Raw genomic sequence first — 13,572 nt, forward strand, 5'->3', positions numbered from 1 at the left:
CACCACCAACAGATCAGATTAAAGCTCCAAAGTCCTGCCACATCCAGTCGTGAATGGTGGTGGACAATTAAACAAATAACGGGAGGAAGAGGCTCTGTAAACATCCCCATCCTCAAAGATGGCAGAGCTCAGCACATGAGTGCAAAAGACAAGGCTGAAGCGTTTGCAACCATCTTGAGCCAGAAGTGCTGAATGGATGGTCCATCTCGGCCTCCTCCCGAGATCCCCACCATCACAGAAGCCAGACTTCAGCCAATTCGATTCACTCCACGTGATATCAAGAAATGGCTGAGTGCACCGGATACAGCAAAGGCTATGGGCCCCGACAACATCCCAGCTGTAGCACTGAAGACTTGTGCTCCAGAACTAGCCGCGCCTCTAGCCAAACTGTTCCAGTACAGCTACAACACTGGCATCTACCCGACAAAGTGGAAAATTGCCCAGGTATGTCCTGTCCACAAAAAGCAGGACAAATCCAATCCGGCCAATTACCGCCCCATCAGTCCACTCTCAATCATCAGCAAAGTGATGGAAGGTTTCGTCGACAGTGCTATCAAGCGGCACTTACTCACCAATAACCTGCTCACCGATGCTCAGTTTGGGTTCCGCCATGACCACTCTGTTCCAGACCTCATTATAGCCTTGCTCCAAACATGGACAAAAGAGCTGAACTCTAGAGGTGAGGTGAGAGTGACTGCTCTTGACATCAAGGCAGCATTTGACCAAGTGTGGCACCAAGGAGCCCTCGTAAAATTGAAGTCAATGGGAATCAGGGGGAAAACTCTCCAGTGGCTGGAGTCATATCTAGCAAAAAGGAAGATGGTAGTGGCTGTTGGAGGCCAATCATTTCAGCCCCAGGACATTGCTGCAGGAGTTCCTCAGGGCAGTGTCCTAGGCTCAACCATCTTCAGCTGCTTCATCAATGACCTTCCCTCCATCATAAGGTCAGAAATGGGATGTTCGATGATGATTGCACAGTGTTCAGTTCTATTCGCAACCCCTCAAATAATGAAGCAGTCTGTTCCCGCATGCAGCAAGACCTGGACAACATCCAGGCTTGGGTTGATAAGTGACAAGTAACATTCGCGCTAGACAAATGCCAGACAATGACCATCTCCAACAAGAGAGAGTCTAACCACCTTCCCTTGACATTCAACAGCATTACCATCACTGAATCCCCCACCATCTACATCCTGGGGGTCACCATTGACCAGAAACTTAACTGGACCAGCCACATAAATACTGTGGCTACAAAAGCAGGTCAGAGACTAGGTATTCAGCAGCGAGTGATTCACCTCCTGACTCCCCAAAGCCTTTCCACTATCTACAGGGCACAATTCAGGAGTGTGATGGAATACTCTCTAATTGAAGCTCCAACAACACTCAAGAAGCTCGACATCATCCAGGAAAAAGCAGCCAGCTTGATTGGCAACCCATCCACCACCCTAAACATTCACTCCCTTCACCACCGGCGCACTGTGGCTGCAGTGTGTACCATCCACAGGATGCACTGCAGCAACTTGCCAAGGCTTCTTCGGCAGCACCTTTCAAACCCGCGACCTCCATCACCTAGCAGGCGCATGGGAACACCACCACCTGCATGTTCCCCTCCAAGTCACACACCATCTCGACTTGGAAATATATCGCCGTTCCTTCATCGTCACTGGGTCAAAATCCTGGAACTCCTTACATATCAGCAGTGTGGGAATATGTTCACCACACAGACCGCAGCGGTTAAAGAAGGCGGCTCACCACCACCTTCTCAAGGGCAATTAGGGATGGGCAATAAATGCTGGTAATTCCAGCGATGCCCACATCCCATGAATGATTAAAAAAAAGGCAAGAGTTGGGGAAGCACAGAGATCTTGGAGGGTTGTTGAGCTGGAGGAGGTTACAGAGGGGCGAGGTCATGGAGGGATTTGAAAACAAGGATGAAAATGTTAAAATCGAGGCGTTACTGGACCAGGAGCCAATGTAGGTCAGCAAGCACATGGGGTGATAGGTGAACAGAACTTTTTGCAAGTTAGGATACGTACAGCAGAGTTTTGGGTGAGCTCACGTTTATGGAGAGTGGAAGATGGGAGACCGGCCAGGAGAGCATTGGAATGGTTGAATCTAGAGGTAACAAAGGCACGGATGAGCTGAGGCAGGGGCGGAGACGAGAAACGTTATGGAGGTGGAAGTAGGTGTTCTTGGTGATGGAGTGGCTATGTGGTCGGAAGCTCATCTCAGGATCAAATAGGATGCCAAGTTTACAAACGGTCTCGTTCAGCCTCAGACAATGGCCAGGGAGAGGGATGGAGTCAGTGTCTAGGAAACAGAATAAAACTTGAATAATTATTCTGCAATCAACACAAAAGAAATAACACAAATCCACCCATAACCTCCACTTGTGGAGAACCAATAAAATCTTGGCATTGTGGAATATCAGAGGGAAAACATAATTCATCTTTCAATTGATGTAATTTTCAACCATTTTGCCTAAAAGGGACATATTGGGGCAGAAATCGCTTGCGAAATAACAGGAGCTCAACAGCACTCTCCGTTGTTAATGGCGAAATGGAGGAGCAAGTTCCGGCGTTCACACATACACAGTGAAACAGAGAAATCCGGAACTTGCTCCTAGTGGTTTGCCGATGTTGACAGCTTTGAATTAAAGAGATATCACACGCTGCAATCAGAGAAATCATTGCGAAAGTGCAAACTTGCTTTCTGCTCAGCTGGAAAGTAACTAATATCGCCACAAAACAGGTACGCTTAAAAATACCAGGTCTAAACTAAGTTTTAATAGTGCAGTAAGTCTTAATGACTGCCAAACAACTAAAAATTAACTTTTAAAAATGTGACGTCTCATTACTCCTTATTTTAATAGGTTTTTGGTAATTGAAATTGTTTTTTAAAAAATTAAAAAATTAATTTTAGTTTACTTTTCACTTCTGTCTCTTTTATTTAATTCAATTATTTCTTATCCTCTCTTTTGCTGTCTATAACTGTTTTTACATTGATTTTAATGTTGTACCTTTCACTTCCTGGTTTAACTTCCAAGCCTGCAGAGACAGTGAACGCAGCTTATCAAAAATGTTGCGATCTGATTGGTGGAGGGGAGAGATTGTTCATTTAGCTTCTCCCAGGGTCCTAGCTTCACTTACACTGACGCTGGGCTCTTCTCCGCTTCCTATTCAAGGAAGTGCTCGAAGGAAAGTATAAATCTCTGGAGCGGCAAGCACTGTTCGTTTGCCGCACCGAGTTATTTCTGCCCCATTAACCACCAGGTACTGTTATCTAAGTTTTATTTCAGTTACAAATAAAATAAATGTATTTTCAATTAAATTATCTACCGATCTTCCTAATACTACCTTCCATTTCAGATTCAAAAATTCTGAAGAATGTATTAATAGTATCTATAATCCACAGCCTTCAGGTGTAGGTTCACTTCACATGTGTGCTCACCTTAAGATTGGATGAGCCAATGTTAGGAAGCATTTTGAGGCTTTTTTAAAATTGGAAATACTGCACCCTATTTCAGGGAGTAGAGTTAGAGCAAAAATAATATTTCAGATTATTACTAATGAGATTGTCTCTCATTCAGTTGAATAGGACAATGCAAAGCAACTGGAAAAGTGAGAAATATAAAGGGATATTATTCAAGATATATTTGTTGGAATAAGTCCAATGTAGATCACATTGAAGAAATACAGTTCATATACCTCTTTAGAGATTGATTTGATAGTGTTTTGATGTGCCTTGGTATGGGTGGATGTGGGTTTTCATCATTGTTCTTTATTTGCATTCCCAATCCTTACGGCAGGTTGTAGCTTGCTGCCTTCTGTGCTAGAGACTAGTGTGTGTATGATGTGTTACTAAGGGAAAATGAGCTTCCACTTTTTAACTTCTTCTAGTGAATTGTAGTAGCCTTGAAAGCCACAAAATTGTGCCTTACTCCACTCATGAGCTTTGATAAATTCCGCAAAATTGGCTACAAGTCTCTGCTAATTCTCTTCAGCAATAGTTGCTTTGCACTGAATCTTCTAAATTTAATGGGAGACCTAGTGCTAGAATGCAGGCTCAATATATGGAATCACTGAGGGCAAATTATTGAAGTTGCCAAAATAAAAGTAGAAAAGAAAGAACTTGCATTTATATTGTGCCTTTTATGACCTCAGGATGTCCCAAAATGCTTCACAACCAATGTAGTACTTTTGAAATGTAGTCACCGTTAAGATGTATGAAAATGCAGCAGCCAATTTGAGCACAGCAAGGTCCCACAGACAGCAAGGAGATAAATGACCAGATAATGGCCAAGAAGCGGGTGTGAAGTCGGCAGAGTAGCTCCTCTGCCTGCCTGTTCGTGCCAGCATGAGGCCCAAACCTAATACGGGTTTGAGCCTCATTTAAATGCCGCCAGCGAGTGATTGTGGAAGGGCAGGAAATCAGCCGGCTCCTGCTCTGAGTCTGAGCCATGAGGCTGGTCTGGCTTGATGTGGCAGTGATTCAACCTGCAATTTGGATGAGTTATACTGCATATCAGAGGTCAGATTATGATTAATTTCATAGTCAAACCAATCTATTGTCTGCAATATGAAGACATATAAGTGTACTGTGCAAGTGACAGCAATTTGTTTTAGTTTTACTGTGCAATAAAGATGTATCCGTCTGTTCTCCTGCATTTAAAACACTGTTAATCAAGCACGGATTCCTGCTCCTAGCCTTTACCCCAATAAAGAAGAATGTACATTTTGGACAGCAATGTATTAGCTGCCAATGCATATTTTGTTTTGGTGATGTGGTGTGTAAATAATGAGAGAACTAAAATTCAACTTGGATTAATAATTGTAAACGAAATTCTATATATGTTATAAACTGAGTATTAGTCTTGTTGAAATGAAAGAGTTTTAAATACAGCTGCTGTTAGCTTTAAATCATTTTACTAATCTGCTGTCTACATGGGTGTGGCAAATCTTACCGTTAAGCCTCAGATTTCTATTGAGCCTCAATGTTTTAAGACTGTTCTTGGAAAATGTCCCAAATCTCCAAGAATTTTGTGCTTGATTGTGCTGCCATGTGTTATAATTTTGTAATTTTCATACTGAACTTTTAAAAGGTAGCAATTTAGCAATTTTATCATCTAACAAAGCATGTAAACAGCAGTCTTTGCACAATGACCCTGATCTGGATGTGAGCAGCGCAGTTCATTAAACTTGCACTTGCCTATAGACTTTCTACGAACTTTTGTACGGCAAGTCCCTGTAAATTAGAGATCCAAAAAGTGTGGCGCCCTCTACAGGGCATCTGGGACCTGTGTGAACAGGGCAAGCAGCTCTGTATCTCCTTAACCAATCAGATTGAAGCATCATTAATGAACTGTGCAGAGACTAAACCAGGAAGTGTAAGTTAGAATAATGAATTCAATGGTAAATCAGGCACAGTAAGCAAAATAAACAATGGGAAAGAAATATCGGATTAAGAGATAGTCAAAGGAGACAGAAAGAAAAAGTAAGAAAAAAAGTGGTGATGGGTGAATGGGACTTGGTGTGAGTTAGGATACGGGCAGCAGAGTTTTGGATGAGCTCAAGTTTATGGAGGGTGCAAAGTGGAAGGCTGGCCAGGAAAGCATTGGAATAGTCGAGTCTAGAGGTAACAAAAGCCTGGATGAGGGTTTCAGCAGCAGATGAGCCGAGGCAGGGGCGGAGATGGCTGATGTTACGGAGGTTTAAATAGGCGGTCTTGGTGATGGAGAGGATATGGGTTTGGAAGCTCAACTCAGGGTCAAATAGGATGCCAAGGTTGCGAACAGTCTGGTTCAGCCTCAGACAGTGGGCAGGGAGAGGGATGGAGTCAGTGGCTAGGGAACAGATTTTGTGGCGAGGACTGAAGACAATTGCTTTGTTCTTCCCAATATTTCATTGGTGGAAATTTCTGCACATGCACTGGACGTCGGGCAGGAAGCCTGACAAATCAGAGGCAGTGGAGGGGTCAAGGGAGGGCAACAACGGGAAGCCTGTTGCTGGTTCTCTTGGAGAGAGTCCAGTGATGGCCACCCCTCCCTCTGCTCCATACCTGATCTGGAAGAGGCTTTGTCTCATGGAGAGTCTTCTGTTCAAACTTTAAAAAAAATCTTTGGAATGCTTCTGCCCTTATATTGGAACCTCCTTCTTTTTGCTCCCTCTGTGTGATAGAGATGGAACAGTAAGTAGCAAATGTGCCCCACAGGGAAATCCAGCCTGTATATTTTGTCCTTATTTTTAAATAATATTTTGACAAAATTTAAAGCAATTTGGGGAAGTAGCTGTAGTGAAGTACAGTTGGTACAGCATAGGAGTAGAGGCTGCATTAGAGTCTGCATCTGCAGTAGAGTCTGAGGAGCTTAGAGATGCAAAACGGAGATGCTACAGTGCCACCACCGGCTGGTGAGTGTAATTACAGCATAACAAAGTTAAATAGGCAGTTACCATTATATATGTGGACATTGGAATTTATAATGGAAAATTTGACACAGGAAGTGCTTGCAGATGTAAACTTTGTGATATATTACTAGTCAATCTGCTGTGGCCTTACACATGGGACGGTCAAGACTAAGTGCAATCTGTAGGTCAAGCGCCTGGGGATAACTGCATCAGAGCTGAGGGAGAACTATGATGATCCATAGCTGGCAGTCTAATTATCCCTCATCCTCTAACCCTGCTTTACCTGAAGTCTAGTGGGGGTAATTTTGACATTGTGTAAAATGGGTGATAGCGAATCATTCCACCATTGTGGAAATAAAAATTGGGAAAGATGTAAAACGAGCTGCCGATTCGCTATCACCCATTTTACACTATCGCACAAAGTCAAAATTACCCCCACCATGTGCGCTACACACACACACACACACACACAAACACTCACACACACAATCACTCACTTCTCTACACCATATGAGCAGAGTGCACTTTAGGTGATGTTGACTAATGAAAATAAAACACTTGTGAGTCAGCAGACATAAATCATTTGCTTATTGCGCTCATTAGTTAAATGGTTTTGAAGATTTATTGTTTGTAAGCCCCCACTTTCTATCATATATTTCCCTTTGAAGTGTGTACAGTAACTCCTCAAAGTATATAACTATTTTTCCAAGAAATGTTCTGCTTGGATTAAAAATATTGTCAATTTCCAAACCTTTGAACAATTTAATAATTCATTAGTTAATTCAGTTTAACAAAACCAACAGAAAGTGCTCAACAAAAAAATCTCTGTATTTTTCTCTACTTAAGTACTAGACTGCTCAGTGGTGCTGCTGTCTCTAGGTGACAATTACTAGACTTGTCATGTTGGGCATCAATATCCAGATAATTAGGGGAAATTTCAAGTTTGGCTCTGGATTTTGTATTTAAATGTTATTTTTGGTTTGGAAATCATTACAAATGGAGTATATGTGAAATATTCTGGTAGATCAGAGTTCTCTGCTTTGCTTGGGTGTGTATTCATCTGGAGTCAACTGTTAAACTTGCAGATTTGGCACAACCTCTATCATAAGCCGAGTTGTTTAAAGATCTCTTTGGCATGACCTTTGTCATAAGCTGTGTTGTTTAAAGATCTCTTTGGCATGACCTCTGTCATAAGCCGTGTTGTTTAAAGATCTCTTTGGCATGACCTCTGTCATAAGCCGTGTTGTTTAAAGATCTCTTTGAAACAGCCTTTTTTATAATTTGCTTTTGTGGCATTTGTGCTGTTGACCATATGACATCAAAACTGGTTTTTTTTTGTTACATCGATGCTTCATCTGAAATATTGTCCTCTTATTGATATGGTTGTAACTTTTACCTATAGTCAAGTACAGGAAGTTCCACTGACCTGGTAGTGCTTGTATGATTGACAGCAGCATGTAGTTAAACAGGAGGTGTTCTCTTAGGAAAAATATGAGCTATTTCTGGAAATTCCCTGCTGCCCCAATGATGAAAGCATATAATATTTGCCTTCTCTCAGCATTGGCATCTAATGACATCAGATACAAATATTTTTATTTTAAATTAGTTTTGATTATTATAGAATTTTTGGAATGTTCTTTTTGTTTGTGGACAATCTTTTACAGAATAAATATTCACATTAATTTTATTAGAAGTATATTTGTACTGACATTGCTCCTAAAAGGTTTTGCCCATGTCATTGTAGTATATCACCCAATTATACCATTATTTTGAGGTACCACACATTGTTCCTGGCTTCCTCATTGCCACTTATTTGGCAGTACTCTGATCTCTGAGTCAGAAGGTTGTGAGTTCAAATCTCACTCCAGGACTCGAGCAAATAATCTAGGCTGACACTTCAGGAAGTGTTACATTGTTAGAGGCGCCCTGTCTGCCTGTTCTGGTGGATGTATAGCATCCCATAACACTTTTTGAACGAGAAGGGAGGTCTCCCAGTCTCCTGACCAATATTCATACTACAGCCAGCACCACCAAAGCAGATTATCTAGTCATTCATTTCATTGCTGTTTGTGGGACCTTGCTGTGTGCAAAATGACTGCAGTGTTTGCCTACAGAATAACAAAGATTACCTTAAAAAAAGATAATTTATTGGTCATGAAGCACTTTGGGATGTCGCGAGGACTTCAAAGCTGCTATATAACTGCAAGACTTTCTTTATGGAGAGCCCATATAATGAAACTTCCACTAACATGCCCTCACTAAATAGGCTTTCAGATTATCCCAAAAGTCAGAGATGATATTGTGTGTTATCTGTGGTTGGTTGTGTGCTTTTTGTAAATTAGATCAGGCAAACCTGAATTTTATTTTCTCTTTCAAAGATGGCCTCCCTCGTCCTGTTATTCTCTGGGATGCTTCCTTGTCAGTGGCCGATAATGACACACAGTCTACAGTCAAATTGAATTGGAAGTCTTACCAGCAGTCACTAAAATGGAAGTGTTGGGTCCATGGCAAAATTCCTAAACCAGACTGGAGTTGTACAGATATTCACCATTATGAATGGTGCAAGCTAGCTCTCTTTGATTTTCTACTGCAGGTAAGGAATAGTTTGACATCACTCTACATTCTCAATTTCATGCAGGACTACCTCACCGCAAAAATGCTATTTTGGTGATATTTTCCTCTATGCATCACCTTTTTCCTACGGGTAAATTGATAGTTTATTAAATTTATCTCTTGGTAAAGTGAGGAATATCAATGACAGAGAAATGAAGGCCCTGATATTAACGTGGAGGTGGGGAGGGTTCGGGGAGCCTGATAGCGGGCGATGAACCTGGCAAGGTCTGGAACGAGGATGCCTCATTTAAATAAAAGAATGCAGAGTCCTGCACCAAAACTGGCCGCATTGACTGCCTGGCCGGCGGTTGGGAGCAGAAATTTGTGGCAGGAAGCTGCAGCCGGGCACCCGTGGGGACAGTCCCCGGCAGTTGGTAGGGGGTCTGGCCGCGATCAGGGTGTCTGGCCGCGATCAGGGGGTTTTGCCTCGATCAGGGGTGGGGGTAACCCGGTGTAAGCGAGGCCCACAGATTCCTTGTGAGGCCTGGAGGTATGCTCGTGTTCCTTCTGGCCCACAAGGAAACCTGAAAAGTAAATTTTAAACTTACATTCTGGCATCTCCTGGCTCAGGATACGTTTGCCGACAGGTTTGCCTGACGAGGGAGCCAACATCAAGTATTCCCAATACAGAAATAGCACAGCTAAGATGCAAATTAACACCTCCTCTACTCTGAGCCAAAAAAATGGAGGGAAGATTTCCCCTGTGCATTAAGTGTAACAAATCTTAAAGAATATCACTGGTAAATTCTGTGGGAGTTCTCCCAATATCCCACCATAACTAGGGAGATCAATGAAAAATCTGGAGAAATGACATAAACAGCCATTCACCATTTCTCTGAGGTTTTGCCAAAGTTATGGCAGGAGATCAGGGAATCTCTGTGGGAATTCTACTCTGATGTGTTTATAAGGAACACATACATGATTTTGTTGCAGAGGAAATCTCCTCCCAATGCATTTTAATCCTTTTTTCCTAATGGCCAATTTGTTGGAAGTCTAGTGCTATTAGCCATGCTCGTCAGGAACTGAGATGAAAGTTCACAAAATTATTTCATTTAAGACCTTTACAGCAAAGAGAGGACGTTTTCATCCCATCAGTCTAAGTGGATTCAAAACTACGTCCTATAGGTGAAAGAGCAGTGTACCAACTCACTGGGCCACTGATTGTAATAGTGTTGTTAAACAGTTTTACATAATGTTAGTGCCCTTTGACCTTTGTTGCCTAAGTTTAACTCCATCACCCCTGACTTTTCTAAGCTCAACTGACTCCCTGTTTCCCAGCACATTAACTTCAAGGAACTCATTCTCATGTTAAAGTCCATTCATGGTTTCATCCTGTGTATCTTCTTCAGCCTGTACCTTCTGCTTCTCTGACGCTGTATTACTGCTTGTTCCCCTTTGGAACTTTCTCTCAAAACCACTTTGACTGCTCCTACTGTCTTTTCTTTTATAAGTCTCTTAATAAACCTATCTCTTCAACCATGATTTTGGCCAACCCTTCCCCCCATCTAACTTTCCCATCTCTTGATTTCTATCCTTTCCTCACCTTCTAAATCACGCTGAGGTTTTCTTCCTCATGATGGAAACTGAAAAATGGATGCAGTCATTTTAAAAATTGACTGCATACTGCTCTTTTTCCCCAATTGGCTCCATCACAAATGCACAAAATACAGCATATCAGACTATTGGATTTTAGCAAAAAATCTGCTTCTTATGGCAAGCTTACGGGTGGTGTCAGAAAATAATGGGTGCATTGCCCATATTTTTCCTCAATTTCTGTCAATGAATGAAAAATTGTGGAGTGAAGCACTCGCTATTTTCCTCTAAGTCACCTGCTGCAGGTGAGGCCCCTCCGGTGGCATGGGTCCTTGGAATGTTCCGCCTACTATTTAGAGAAATAACTACATTTAACCTGCCAGTGTTCCATGCAACAAATATTGTTGTCTAAACCTTTTGCATATGTTTGCAAATACTTTAAATACATATGTTCAAATACTTTAAAACCATCCATCACTCCAATTTTTACAGTGTTATTATCAGAATTATTTTTCTTGAACAAGCATAACTTTTTCAAATCAATGTATTCCCCATTGATTTGGTATATATGTTAGAGGTATGTAAATGGTGATCCTGCACACCGCCACTCCAAAGAATGACAGCATAAGAGTTTGGGCTCATGATTCCCCAATTGGAAGACAGCCTTGCGTTGCTCAGGAATACGATCGCCTACGCGCAGGACGAGGGGGTGAACACCAGCCTCAACAGATTGGACCAGGAGAAGGCCTTCGACAGAATATCCCACATGTACATGATGGATGTGCTCTCCAAAATGAGGTTTGGGGAGGGAATCTGCGATTGGATCTGACTGATCTATGTGGACATCCGTAGTGCAGTCCTAAGCAAGGGATGGGAGTCAGAGAGCTTTCAGATCAGATCTGGAGTCAAGCAGGGCTGTCCTCTCTCTGTGGCCTTGCTCGTGTGTTGTATCAAGCCGTTTGCCGCATCCATCAGGAAGGTCGCAGGTATTTGGGGGTGACGATCACAGGTAGCGGAGGCTCTCAGATTAAGGCCTCCTTGTACATGGATGACATCACCATCTTTTGCTCCAATCAGCAGTCGGTCCACAGACTAATGGGCATCACGACCAGTTTGAGCTGGCCTCGAGGACCAGAGTGAACCGCAGTAAGAACGAGGCCATGTTCTTTGGCAGGTGGGAGACCCGATCCTTTGTTCCCTTCACTGTCAGGTCCGACTATCTCAAGGTGCTGGCGATCTGGTTCCGGGGACCCCTAGGCCTGCACCAAGAACTGGGAGGAGCGGGTCGCAAAGGCCAAACAGAAGCTTAGTATGTGGGGGGGCGCTCCCTCTCCATGGCCGGCAGGAACCGGCAGGTGCTGCCCTGATCCTGATGGCCACCTTTGTGTGTGGCTGCCTCAGGATGTGTGTAGAGCCCCAGTATGCAAACACCAAGGGCATGATTTTAACCCTGAAGAATGGGTGGATTGGGGGCGGGGGGGGGGGGGAGGGGGACAGTAAAAATTGTAAAAGTTGGGACTGGGAACGAGTCCCGGCTCCAACGCGCCAAAAAATGAGTTTACCCAGACACATCTCGGTGCATGCTTCAGAAACTGGGAACTCCCGCCGACAATTAAAACCAGTGAGATGACATTTAAAGGGGGAATTAAGACAGTTGAAGTATTTAAATCAATTACATTTGTGGGAATTGAGGCAGACAAATTATTTTAACTCTGCCTGAACATGTTTCCCATGGCCTCTGAAACACGCCGTGGAAATGGAGGCGAGTTGCAGCCGGCAGCCATTTGAACCTTTAAACCAGTGATTGATAAATGGGGATAAAAGGAGAGTTTTAGCACCACGGCAAGTAGTTCTCTCAGACAAACCTTTGGCTGGGAGTTCTTAATGTTTAGACTCAGATTTCTTTGTTCACATTCAGAATCCTTCTGTTCAGGCATATTTACCTGCATTTTGGACCCCCTCAAACCGACACCATCAGAATGGGGGACATAATGGATGTATTCAGCACTACATCTGAGGAGGATGCACATCACCATCTGTGCCTGGCACGGGGTGCAGTTCTGGGAGTTGCAGCTCCACAAGACAGAAGTGTGTCACAAGGACCTGCAGGAGAGCAGTGGGGGGAACAATGCAGGGGCCTAGGTCACAGGAAGCACTATTCTCGTGAGAGGGTCTACAGGCAGAGGCTGAGCTTCCTGGAACTCCCTGAGGAGCAGTGCCTACGAAGGCTCAGATTGAGTCGCCAAGTGGTCGCAGACTGACAAGGCAGTGGGTTTCCACTCTCTGGCTGGCTTCCCACCAGTACAGGGTGCAATTGATTGCACACATGTAGCAATCCGAGGACCTCCACATGAGCCAAGACTGTTCATCAACAGAAAAGGATATCACTCCATCATTGTGCAGCTGGTTTGCAACCACCGGAGAAGGTTTCCACAGGTGTGTGCCAAATTCCCGGGTAGCTGCCATAATTCCTTCATTTTGCATGAGTCCAACATCCTGGCTCTCTTCCACACACAAGACAGACTTAAGTGCTGGCTCCTTGGAGACAAGGGATACCCTCTGCCGACATGGCTCATGACATCTGTGATGAGCCCCACCAGTGAGGGACAGAAGCGGTACAACGACAGTCACAGCACCACAAGGTCTGTCATAGGGCAAGCCATAGGAATGCTAAAGATGCGCTTCCGGTGCCTGGATCGATCTGGGGGAGCCCTTCAGTACTCACTTCATAGAATCGTAGAATCATAGAAGTTACAACATGGAAACAGGCCCTTCGGCCCAACATGTCCATGTCGCCCAGTTTATACCACTAAGCTAGTCCCAATTTCCTGCACTTGGCCCATATCCCTCTATACCCATCTTACCCATGTAACTGTCCAAATGCTTTTTAAAAGACAAAATTGTACCCGCCTCTACTACTGCCTCTGGCAGCTCGTTCCAGACACTCACCACCCTTTGAGTGAAAAAATTGCCCCTCTGGACCCTTTTGTATCTCTCCCCTCTCACCTTAAATCTATGCCCC

General features: G+C 43.6%; 1 protein-coding gene across 1 annotated transcript in view; it reads left to right on the forward strand.

The window, feature by feature from the left end:
• Positions 1-13,572, forward strand: part of gask1b (golgi associated kinase 1B) — a 97,881-nt gene that overhangs the window by 40,180 nt on the left and 44,129 nt on the right. Inside the window, exon 2 of the mRNA XM_067992693.1 lies at positions 8,783-8,997. Within this exon, the coding sequence (XP_067848794.1) occupies positions 8,783-8,997 (215 nt within the window). The remainder of the gene's footprint in view (positions 1-8,782; positions 8,998-13,572) is intronic.

The sequence above is a fragment of the Heptranchias perlo genome, chromosome 1 (genome assembly GCF_035084215.1).
Source record: "Heptranchias perlo isolate sHepPer1 chromosome 1, sHepPer1.hap1, whole genome shotgun sequence".
NCBI lineage: Eukaryota > Metazoa > Chordata > Chondrichthyes > Hexanchiformes > Hexanchidae > Heptranchias > Heptranchias perlo.